Source organism: Bombina bombina, chromosome 4 (genome assembly GCF_027579735.1).
Source record: "Bombina bombina isolate aBomBom1 chromosome 4, aBomBom1.pri, whole genome shotgun sequence".
Classification (NCBI taxonomy): Eukaryota; Metazoa; Chordata; class Amphibia; order Anura; family Bombinatoridae; genus Bombina; species Bombina bombina.
In genome coordinates, this window is record NC_069502.1 from 792488952 (window position 1) to 792501636 (window position 12685).

General features: G+C 39.5%; 1 protein-coding gene across 1 annotated transcript in view; it reads right to left on the reverse strand.

Annotated features, from left to right (window-relative positions):
• LOC128657863 (gastrula zinc finger protein XlCGF26.1-like) overlaps nucleotides 1-12685 on the reverse strand; it is a 58728-nt gene that overhangs the window by 12990 nt on the left and 33053 nt on the right. The window contains exons 3-4 of the mRNA XM_053712292.1: nucleotides 12091-12195; nucleotides 9190-9303 (exon numbers count right to left, since the gene is read on the reverse strand). Of these exons, the coding sequence (XP_053568267.1) occupies nucleotides 9190-9303; nucleotides 12091-12195 (219 nt within the window). The remainder of the gene's footprint in view (nucleotides 1-9189; nucleotides 9304-12090; nucleotides 12196-12685) is intronic.

A 12685-nucleotide genomic window follows, 5' to 3' on the forward strand; every position in this document is an offset into this window, starting at 1 on the left:
ACATTAAATAAAAAAAAAAAAAAAAACTAAATTTATGCTTACCTGATAAATGTATTTATTTCCGGATATGGTGAGTCCACAACGTCTTCAATTACTGTTGGGTATATCACTCCTGGCCAGCAGGAGGAGGCAAAGAGCACCACAGCAAAGCTGTTAAGTATTACTTCCCTTCCCACAAACCCCAGTCATTCGACCGCAGGGAAATGGAAAAACACAAAGGTGTAAAGGTGGCTGATGTTTAGTAAAAAATAACTGTCTTGATAAAAAAAAGGCGGGATCGTAGACTCACCATTTCCGGAAATAAATAAATTTCTCAGGTAAGCATAAATTTTGTTTTCTTTTCTAAGATATGGTGAATCCACGACCTCATCAATTACTGTTGGGAACCAATACCCAAGCTAAATGATACAGATGACTAGGGAGGGAGAACAATATAGGCAGACATAAACAGAAGGCACCACCTCTTGAAGAACATTTCTCCCAAAAGAAGCCTCAGTCAAGGCAAAATAATCAAATTTGTAAAATTTAGAAAAGTTGCATTTTTGCAAAATTGAAAGCCCAGGAAAAAGAGACAGCCCTCATGAAATGGGCTGTAATGCTCTCAGGAGGCTGCTGACCAGCAGTTTCAAGAACCAAATGAATTATACTTCTAAACCATAGGAAAAGAAAAGTAGCAGGAGCTTTAAGACTTTCACGTCGTCCTGAGAAACAAACAAACAGAACAGAGGACTGGCGAAAATCCTTTGCGTCTGAAGGTAGAACTGCCAAACATGCACAATGTCTAAGTTGTGCAACAGACAGTCCTTACAAGAAGAAGGAATAGGACATAGAGAAGAAACAACAGTTTCCTGAGAAATAATTTTATCCTAAACCACTTATAGGAAGAAAAACTTAACTTCATATGAGGAACCACCTTATCAGCATGTAAGATAAGATAAGGTGAACCATACTGCAAGGCCGAAAGTTCCGAAACTCCCCGAGCAGAAGAGAAAGTAAAATGAAACAAAAACTTCCAAGATAATAATTAATCTATGGAATGCCATGGCTCAAACTGAGCCTGCCGCAAAACCTTAAGAACAAGGTTAAGTCTCCAAGAGAAACAACAGACTGAAAAAAGGCCTGATTTTGACCAGGACCTGACAAAAAGATTGAACATCTGGCAAATCCGCCAGATGCTTATATGACATAAAAGATAATGCAGAAATCTGACCTTTCAGAGAATTGACTGACAATCCTTTCTCCAGACCCTCCTGGAAAAAAAGACAAAATCCTAGGAATCCTGACCTTACTCCAAGAGTAGTCCTTGGATTCACACCAATAAAGGACCGACTAAAAAAAAAACACGCTTAGATAGAACTAAGCGTTCAATCTCCAAGCAATCAGCTTCAGAGAAAATGAGATTTGGAAGAAGGAATGGACCCTGTGTTAGAAAGTCCTTCCTCAGAGGAAACCTCCAAAGTGGAAGAAATGATATCTTCACTAGGTCTACAGACCAGGTCCAGCGAGGCCACGCAGAGGCTAAAAGACTTACCGATGCTCACTCCTGCTTGATAAGAGCAATGACTCGTGGAAGTAGAGCAAATAGAAGAAACAGGAAAACCAGACTAAAACCCCAAGGCACCACCCAAGCAACTATCAGGGCGGTCTGCAGATCTCTTGACCTTGAACCGTACCTTGGAAGCTTGGCATTCCTCCTAAACGCCAGCAGATCCAACTCCGGCACCCCCCATTTGAGGGTTAACCAGGAGAACACCTCTGGATGGAGAGCCCACTCCCTGGAATGAAAAGTCTGTCTGCTCAGGAAGTCCGCTTCTCAGTTGTCCATTCTTGGAATGTGGATGGCAGATAGACAGCAATTGTGAGTTTCCACCCACTGAACAATTCAAGCTCCCTCCTTCATAGCTAAGGAACTATGAGTTCCTCCCTGGTGGATGAAGAATGCCACTAAGGTGATAATGTCCGACTGGAACCTGGAAAACCGAGTGAAGGACGACTAAGGCCACGTCAGCAGAGCATAGTAAATTGCTCTAAACTCCAAAACGTTTATGGAGAGAGCAGACTCCTCCCGAGCCCAAAGTCCTTGCGCCTTAGTCCCAGACCACTCCCCAGCCCAGCAGGCTAGCGGCCGTGGTAACAATTATCCAGGAAGGTCTCCGGAAGCATGAGCCCTGAGACATATGCTCCTGAGAAAGCCACCACTGCAGAGAGACTCTCGTCGACTGATCTAGTTCTATCCTCTGAGCAAGATCCGAATGGACTCCGTTCCATTGCCGTAGCATGCAAACCTGAAGAGCTCTAAAATGGAACCAAGCAAGGGAAAGATGTCCATGGAGGCGACCATCAGACCAATCACCTCCATCCATTGAGCCACTAAGGGCTGAACAGTAAACTCAGAGAATCTTTGATTTTCTGACCTCTATCAGAAATATTATCATAGATACGAAAAATGTTATGGTCCCTAAGAAAACTACCCCTATAGCAGGAACAAGGGAACTAATTTCCAGATTTGTTTTCCATCCGAGAAAACATGGAAAAGACAACAAGATCTCCAAATGAGAGTTTGTTTGTTAAAAATATGGTGCCTGAACCAAAATGTTGTCCAGGAAGGGCGCCACTATAATTCCCCGAAAACTGATCACTGCCCAGAGTGAGAAAAATAAGGGATCCGTGGCAAGGCTAAAGGGAAAAAACCACCAACTGTAAGAGTCTGTCAGAAAATAAATCTCAGGAACTTGAAGATATGCGTCCTTAAGATCTATGGTCATTAAGAACTGACCCTCCTGGACCAAAAGAAACAAATGGTTTCTAAGGACAGTACCCTGAGAAAACTTGTAGAGACACTTTAGGTCTAGTAAACAAAAGAGGTGGAACCTGCCTCTGGGAGGAAGGTATTACTCTGAGATACTATGACCACGGTCTAACTGGGACATCCCGTATCCATGCTTAAAGAACACAGAGAAATCCGCCCCCAACTTATACAATCCCGGATTGGGGGCAAGCCCTTCATGATGATTTAGACTCAGCAGCAGATTTCTACTCTGACGTCCTTTAATTCTATTCTTCTAGTCTAGATGAAGAAAAGACCCTTTTACATTTCTGCCAGACCAAGACCAAACAAGGTCTCACCCTTGTAAGGAGCGCCAGAAGCTTGGTCTTGGAGTAAAAATCAAACCAAGACAAGAGCCACAACGCCCTGAGGCTAGTACAATGAAGCGAGACATCTTGGCTCCCAGCCAAATTACATGCATAGAAGCAACAGAAGGAAATAATTGGCTATCTTAAGAGCCATAATTCTGGCCTGGATCTCCTCCAAAGAAGACTCTACCAAAATGGGATCAGACAAGGCGTCGCACCCAAAGGATGCCGCACTTGACCCAGTGGCCATACCAACTGCCATATAAGCCTTCAGCTAGTCCCTTGATCCTTAAATGAACAACTATCCTCTATACGTGCGCCATGATATTTAATGGAGACAGTGACAGGAAACATCTTGGTAAAGACAAGAGATGGGAAAAGAGGAATCCCTGACTTCTCCCATTCCTGTGAAAAAAATCCCCTTGCACGGTCTGGAACAGGAAAAACTTCCCCAGTGGAATCCTAGCAAATATTAAATTTACTAGATATCTTAGGGTTGACAGCGACAGGATATCAAAGTCGTCCAAAGTAGCCCAAAACCTCCTTTAACAATACACAAGGTTTGCAGGCATACATCTGAAGGTTACCACTTCAGCATCAGATGAAGGAATTATCAAAATCTGAGGTTTCACCTTCAGAAGCTACCAACGTATTCTCCTCATCAGACCTATGAGGAAAGGCAACCTGAGTAGCAGGAAGCGGAACAGAAACCTTACTATCTGAATCTCTAATTTTTCTCTTGCGATTTCCCTGTAGTACAGGAAAAGCAGATAATGCCACAGATACAGCAGAAGATACCTGGGCAGCAAATTCTGCAGGTAAATAACTCCTCCAGGAGATTGAGAGGAACCGCAGGGCACTGCATGTGATGCCATAAAGGCTTGGGACGTTTGAGGAGAAAACTGTGGCATTGCCTAAACAGCATCATCCTGGGAGACATTGGATTCAGAGGCAACGCTCTATCTATATTCCAAGAGATCTAGCGAAAAAAGAAAACACATAATTGGATAATTTGAAACAATTATGTCAGCTTCTAACCCCCAAACAGGGTTCTTTTCCAAAAGAATACTGTGAAGGAAATGTTATATTCAAATTTAATGTTTAAAGTAAAAACTGTTACTTTAAAAACATAACACTTATTTATTATTTTTTGATGAAAACTTTTTTTATTAAGGTTTTTCAGAATTTTACAGTACAAGCAAATAAATCAGCACTACATGGATCTTAAGCCGGTTATACAGACATTTCATCAATGGCCATTTTAATTAAAAACACAATGGGCAATGAAATAGTTAGAGGTATTATTAACCCCTCATGAGCCTCTAAACATTAGATTTTCTACTCATAAACATATATCCAAAAGCAGGGAATACTATTATAAAAAGTATTAACCCCTAGTCTCCTGGTCACACATTGCCTGCATCCGGTCTAAAATATCTGTCTAAAGGATATATATGTCCCAGATATTGTTGCAGATAAAGACTCATAAGTGCAAGTCCCCAATACATAGAAGACAAAAGCACTTACCTGCATCTAGCCGTCCGGCAGGAGGACAGCCTACACAGTGTGAGAGGACGCCACTCCTCACAGAGACCTGTAGAAAAAAAGAAAGAACAGAGTAAACCTACTCTGGCTTTCTGTATTTGGGCAGTAAAAATGTTAGGAAAAACGCAGTGAAGCCCACTTCACAAGTTCCTAACTGCTTTAAAGCCACCACCACCACCACCCTACTAAAGAGATTAACGTGGAATACGGCTAGAACCAATCCTTGAAAGAAGGAAAGAACAGAGTAAACCTACTCTGGCTTTCAATACTAGATAAAATCTTGCTTGAAACGAAGGAAATACGATTTTCTTCAGACACCAAAACTTCACCTCCTCCATGCACCAAGGCAAAGAAAATGACAGGGGTTTGTGGGAAAGGAAGTGATACTTAACAACTTTGCTGTGGTACTCTTTGCCTCCTCCTGCTGGCCAGGAGTGATATTCCCAACAGTAATTGATGATGTTGTGGACTCAACATATCTTAGGAAAGAAAAACTACTAACATTACAAAAATAAAAAAATAGCTAAGATTACAAAAAATAAAAAAAGCCAACATTACATTCGGAAATTATCCGAAATAAAAAAAAGTTATTCCTAATCTAATACCCCCTTAAAAACAAAAAGGCCACCCCAAAATAAAAAAAAATAAAAACTAATCTAACAATAAACTACTAATAGGGCATTGCCCTAAAGAAATCAGCTCTTTAAAAAAATAAAAAATAAATACAAAGTCCCCCTAAAATTACAACCCCCCACTCACCTAAACCCCAAAATAAAAAACACCTAACTAAAAAAAACAACTAATCTACCCATTGCCCCTAAAGGGGCATTTGTATGGGCATTGCCTTAAAAGGGCAATCAGCTCTTTTACTGCCCATAAAATTAAAAAAGCCCTAATCTAAAACAAATAACACCCCAAAAAAACTAAACACTAACCCCGAAATAGGTACTCACCATTACTGAAGTCAAATCAGCCAATAGGATGTAAGCAACTCTCATCCTATTGGCTGATGTGAAATTTTCAGCCAATGGGAATGCAAGGTTCCCCCAATATAAAAGGGATACATTGCATTCAATCTTCAGGGTTCGGCGGACGATCGCATGAAGAGGCCCTCCACGTCGCTGATCACCGCTCCGGATCCGCGCCTCAGAACACCAATCTGCACCTCTGGCAAGAAGATAGAAGATGGATCCACCTCGATGAAGACTTTTCCGCCTGGAAGAAGATGCATTGCCGGACTTCAGTAATGGTGAGTACCTATTTCGGGGTTAGTGTTAGTTTTTTTGGAGTGTTTCTTTCTTAAGATAAGGGCTTTTTTTATGGGCAGTAAAATAGCTGATTGGTAGTTTGTGTTTTTTTTTTATTTTGGGGTGTTTTTTTTGTTTTTAAGGGAGTATTAGATTAGGAATAACTTTTTTAGTTTGAAATTTATTATTTTTTGTAATGTTAGATTTTTGATTTTTCTAATCTTAGCTATTTTTATATTTTGTAATGTTAGGTTTTTTATTTTTTCTCTAATGTTTGATTGTTTTATTTTGTGTAATTTTATATTTTTTATATTTTCTGTAATGTTAGTTATTTTTTGTAGTTTAAAGTGAATGTAAATTTTGATGTTTAAGTGCCCGGTTTTTAAAACTTTGATTAAAAACAGGGGCACTTTAATTCATAAAAATTTACATTTCACTCCTGTTGTGACAAAAAACTTACCTTTTAAACTTCACAGCAGCTGCTGCTTCCTCCGGTCTCACAAGCCATTTCTGATGTCAGAAATGATTGATAGGTCATCCTCCAATCACAAATTCCCCCCCCGGGGGATTCAGTGTCTGATTCACTGCTGTGATTGGAGGAAGCCAGATACCTCATTTTAGACCCAGGAAGAGGCTTTGAAACAGGTGGAGGAAGCTGGAGCTGCTGTGAAGATTAAAAAGTAAGTTTATTTTCACAACAGGAGTGAAATGAAAATATTGATGAATTAAAGTGCCCCTGTTTTTAATCAAAGTTTTAAAAACCGGGCACTTTAGCATCAAAATTTACATTCACTTTAAGCTTAGGTTATATTTTTTTTTCACAGGTAAGTTTTTATTTATTTTAAGGTAGTTAATATATTGTAACTTTAATTTAAAGTTATGAGGTGTTAGGTCTCAATATGGGGGTAGGCGGTTTAGGGGTCAATAGTTTTAGTTTAGTAGTAGCAATATGGGGGGGTGGCGTTTTAAGGGTTAATAGGTTTATTATAGTAGTAGCGATGCAAGGGAGGGGAGTGACAACTTAGGGGTTAATAGGTTTATTATAGTAGTAGCAATGTGGGGGGACGGTGGTTTAGCGGTTAATAGCTTTATTTAGTGTTGGCGATGTGAGGGGACGGCGGTTTAGGGGTTATTACACTAGGGTTTATGTTAGGGTGTTCGTTTTTTGTAAAACTTTCTTTTCTCCTTAGACTTCAATGGGGAATAAGAAAATGTGGTAGCGATTTTGCAATCGAAGGTGTTTTATTCCAACATTTTTAATCTTGGTCCTGATGTTTTATAACTAGCTCCCAGCAGTGCATTGCTGCACATTCAACAAAAGGTTATTTAAGTACATAAATAGCAAAAAATCTAAGAAGGATAATATAGGTACATTAAAATGCGTGGAGGGTAGCATGATAAATAATGACAGGGAGAAGGCTGAGGTACTAAATCAGTTTTTTTCTTCAGTATACACAAGAGAGGAACCATTGAATGATACTTTGGAACAGAATAGAACATGCCAGTCCATACCACTAACTGGGTTTTGTTTAAAGGATATCAGGAAAAAACTGGAAAATATTAAGGTAAATAAAACTCCAGGCCCAGATGGAATACACCCAAGGGTGTTAAGGGAACTTAGCACTGTTATAGACAAACCTTTACTCTTAATTTTTCAAGACTCATTATCCTCAGGCATGGTACCCCAGGATTGGCGTAAAGCTGATGTGGTGCCACTCTTCAAAAAGGGAAGCAAGAATGATCCAGGAAGCTATAGACCAGTTAGTCTGACATCAATAGTGGGGAAGATATTTGAAATTATAAAGGATTATATTGATGAGCATATTCGTGTAAACAAGATTATGAGTTCTAATCAGCATGGCTTTAGGAGAAATAGATCATGTCAAACTAATCTAATTAGATTCTACAAGGAAGTAAGTAAAAATATAGATAAAGGGGAATCAGTTGATGTGATATACTTTGATTTTGCAAAGGCATTTGATACAGTGCCACATGAGAGATTAATGCACAAAATTAAGGGACTGGGAATAGCTGAAAATGTTAGCTCATGGATAAATAACTGGATAAAAGATAGGGAGCAACGAGTAGTAGTAAATGGATCATACTCAGATTGGACAAAGGTAATGAGTGGCGTCCCCCAGGGATCAGTACTGGGCCCTGTTCTTTTTAATATTTTTTATAAATGACTTGGAGCAAGGATTAAATAGCGACATCTCTATTTTTGCAGATGATACTAAGTTAAGTAAGGTCATTAGGTCAGAGCAGGACGAACTCTCTTTACAAAGGGATTTGCTAAAATTAGAACTATGGGCAAGTGAATGGAAAATGAGATTTAATACGGAAAAATACAAGGTTCTACATTTTGGAAGTAAAAATAAGCAGGCTACGTATTTTTTAAATGGGACAAGACTTAGCCAAACACAGGAGGAAAGGGATTTGGGAGTAGTAATAGATAACAAGCTAAAGATGGGTGCACAATGCAGGGCAGAGGCTTCAAAGGCTAATAAGATACTAGCATGTATTAAAAGAGGCATTGATTCAAGGGAGGAAAGCATAATTCTGTCATTATATAAAGCCCTGGTAAGACCTCACCTTGAGTTGGGAGTGCAGTTCTGGGGACCGATTGCTAAAAAAGATATTGCAGAACTAGAAAAAGTTCAGAGAAGGGCCACAAAGCTAATAAGGGGATTGGAGAAATTAACCTATGAGGAGAGGCTAGCCAAACTGGGTCTGTTTTCTTTAGAAAAAAGGTGCTTGAGAGGTGACATGATTACTTTATATAAATATATTCAAGGCCCATATACAGAGATGGCAGAAGCTCTGTTTATTCAAAGAAAATTGTTTCTGACAAGAGGTCATAATTTAAGGTTGGAGGAAAGGAGATTTAATCTCCTGCAACGGAAACATTTTTTCACTGTAAGAGCAATAAAATTGTGGAACTCATTACAAAGGAGGTAGTGAATGCCAATACCATAGATACATTTAAAAATAGTCTGGATACATTTCTGTATATAAAAAAAATTCATGGATATGATTGCTAGTATTAAATGGGTCACATTTCAATGGGGTTATTTAAGCTTAACTGGAGATTTTTGAAAGTATTTTAGATTTGTATAGGTTGAACTCGATGGACTTCAGTCTTTTTTCAACCTTATCTACTATGTAATGATGTAAATTAGAAAGTTGTTTAAAGTTGTTTGCTCTGTATGAATCATGAAAGAAAAATTTTGTGTTTCACGTCCCTTTAATATTCGCTTATCACCTGTAGAGGTATTTATAGAAACTTCATCCTCCTCAGACTTTGCGCGATCACACACATATGGTTCTCCTCTGTGCTCAACTGCTGAGCCATCTGAAGGTGTTGTATCCTTACGGCCTGTAAAAGAGAATATACTGCAGGTGTATGTTTGTAGTACTCATGGGATGTATCAATATCTCTCACATTTATTTTGCACACTTACCTGTGACCCAAGAATCTCAGACACAATTTACATGCACACTCTACTGTAACCTGTATCCCCCAGAGTAAACATACATGCACACTCAAGTGTAATCCATATAACTGAGATACAACACACATTCACACTCTCCTGTAACCTTTATCCCCTCAGACTTAACATGCATGCACACTCGTATGTAATCTGCGTAATTTAGACACAACATACATGCACACTTACTTGTAATCTGCAAAACTGAGACACAACATACATGCTCACTCACCTTTAACCCGTTAACGACCAGCGCTGTACCCTGTATCCTGAGCCTCTCTCTGCCGCGACCTAGCTAAAAGTAGCGAGATTGAGCTATTTATGCATGCCCCACGAATGCAGAAATAGACGGTCAGAGTTACTGATGTGGCCCTCTCTGCATTGGGCAGCGGTGGTGACGAACATTGGTGGTGTGGGAGGGTTAGGAGGGAGAGGGGTGGACGGCCCATTGCTGGAAGGTGGGCGGGAGCGGTTGTGATCGATATGCTACAGAATGTTTTTTATCTGAGAGCGGCAGGGAGGGGGAGGAGGTAGAGGGGGATCCTATGTGGAGGGAACATTTAGAGGGTAAGGAAAGGATCATGTATGGGGAGGGGGGTAAATGAGGGAGGGAGTTGGTCAGCTACACTACAGAAAAAAATGTTTTTTGTTTTTTTTATAATTAAAATACAATTAAAATAATCGAATACTGGGTACTGTCAGACAGCTGCGAGTACCTAAGATGGCTGGAATTAGTTAGAAGAGGGAGGGTTAGAGAGCTTTTTGGGAGGGATCAGGGAGGTGGGAAGGTAGAGGGTAATCCTACACTAAGGACAATAATACAAATTAAAAAAAAAATGGTGTAAAACTGCATACTGGCAGACTAGAAATACCTGTTACACTATGCAAGCGTAACTCTAGGGGGCGCTAGAAGAAATATATAAAACAATCTGTAGGATAATACTGAAGTATAGTAAAAACAATAAAAACTTAAAAATAATATAAAATGATCAGATAATAATGTATAAAGACAAAATAATAATGACAATTACAGAAAAAATGAGACATGGACTCTCATCAAATGTGATGTGATCAATATAAACAGAAAATGCAGCTTAAAACAATATATAATAAATAAATAGTATTAAGTCTCTAATAAGTTCTTATCTGTATATGATATTGATGCTCAGACAGTCCCAAGATTAGGAGGGCACTTCAGAGGTTTATTAGTCCTCCTGGGTAGCACATATATAAGATTCTCCCTTAGATCCAGAAGTCAGCTCCTTGTCACAAAACCAGTCTGGGTAAATACTCTCTCTGTGCAAAGAAAATCACAAAGACAAGGGCGCCTCCTCGTGTGATATAGTTTGGACAAATGTAAAAATAGGTCAATACAGATTTTATACTCACAAGTAAAGCAGCACTCTGTTGTGCTTATAGAGGCAGACTGGGAGTTCACAGTGTCCCAGTTCACTGACCAAGGCAGTGCAACAAATCACTCCAGGGTAGATTTCAATCAAGCTCAGGCTCTCAGCAAAGAGTTAAAATACCATAGTTTAATGGTGCAGTAAAATACAATATAAAATGTCACAAATGTGACTGTAACAATGGATAAACAAGCAACTAGTACTCAGATCTCTGTCTGTTTCCTCAGGCTTTACCCATACTGGCAGACTGTCTGCCAGTACTTAAGATGGAGGTGACCATTGAGGGGTGAGGGAGGGAAGAGAACTGTTTGAGATGGATGAGGTAGGAATCAGGGGAGGGGAAGTGTCAGGTGGGAGGGTAATCTCGACACTACAGCTAAAATGAACCTTACAAGCTACCTGATTAACCCCTTCACTGCTGGGAAAAATAAGTGTGGTGCGCAGCTGCAATTAGTGACCTTCTAATTACCAAAAAGCAATGCCAAAGCCATATATGTCTGCTCTATCTGAACAAAGGGGATCCCAGAGAAGCATTTACAACAATTTGTGCTATGATTGCACAAGCTGTTTGTAAATAATTTCAGTGAGAAACCTAAAGTTTGTGAACGTTTTTTTTTATTTGATCGCATTTGGAGGTAAAATGGTGGCATGAAATATACCAAAATGGGCCTAGATCAATACTTTGTGTTGTCTACTAAATATATATATATATATATATATATATATATATATATATATATATAGTTTTGATAGTTATTTTTTTTTTTTTTTTTTCTGTTTAAATGGAGTGATGGCAAAAATGCTAAAAATGCGCTGGTCTTTTGGGGAAGTTTTAGTCTGAAATGCTCGGTCCTTAAGGGGTTAACACACGTCCCTCACACACACACTCACCTATAATCTGCATCCCTCAGACACAACACACATGCACACCCACCTATAATCTGCATCCCTCAGACACAACACACATGCACACCCACCTATAATCTGCATCCCTCAGACACAACACACATGCACACCCACCTATAATCTGCATCCCTCAGACACAACACACATGCACACCCACCTATAATCTGCATCCCTCAGACACAACACACATGCACACCCACCTATAATCTACATCCCTCTGATGCAACACACGTGCATGCTCACCTATAACCCATATCCCTCATACACAACACACATGCATACTCACCAGTAACCCGCATCCCTCAGACAAAAGTGCACACTCACCTGTAACCCCCCCAGGAAACAACACACGTGCACACTCACCTGGGCTGATACTGTCACTGGTTTCCTCATCCAGGGCTCCCAGCTGACGCATCACACACAGATCTTCTGTTATCTCAATTTTCACTATATCAGAGTTATCTTTATCTGTACAAATAAAGTAGATTTAGTTTTTATATAACATAATCTAGTTTTTTTTAACTTTACCATAAAAACAGTTTGTGTATTTCCCAGACACCAAATACACACACTGATACTTTCACAAACCTATGAATAGGTGGTATCACTGTACTCAGGAGATGCACACACTGATACTTTCACAAACCTATGCATAGGTGGTATCACTGTACTCAGGAGATGTTGCTGAACACATATTGGGGTGTTCTTTGGCAGTAACACATAACAGGAGTTGAGAATCCATGCCTAAATTACAATGTGTGTTAAAAACAACACAAAACATGACTACGTACCTAAAAGTTCACCAAAGACTGGTGGTTGATTAAGTGCATGGAAAGTGTTAAAATACCAGCATTTCGAATACCCTAGGGTGTCTACTTTTCAAAAATATATGGTTTGATAGGGATAAATTACATTGACCGGCTTCAGAAATGTCCCAAATAGGACATGGGTGCATGAT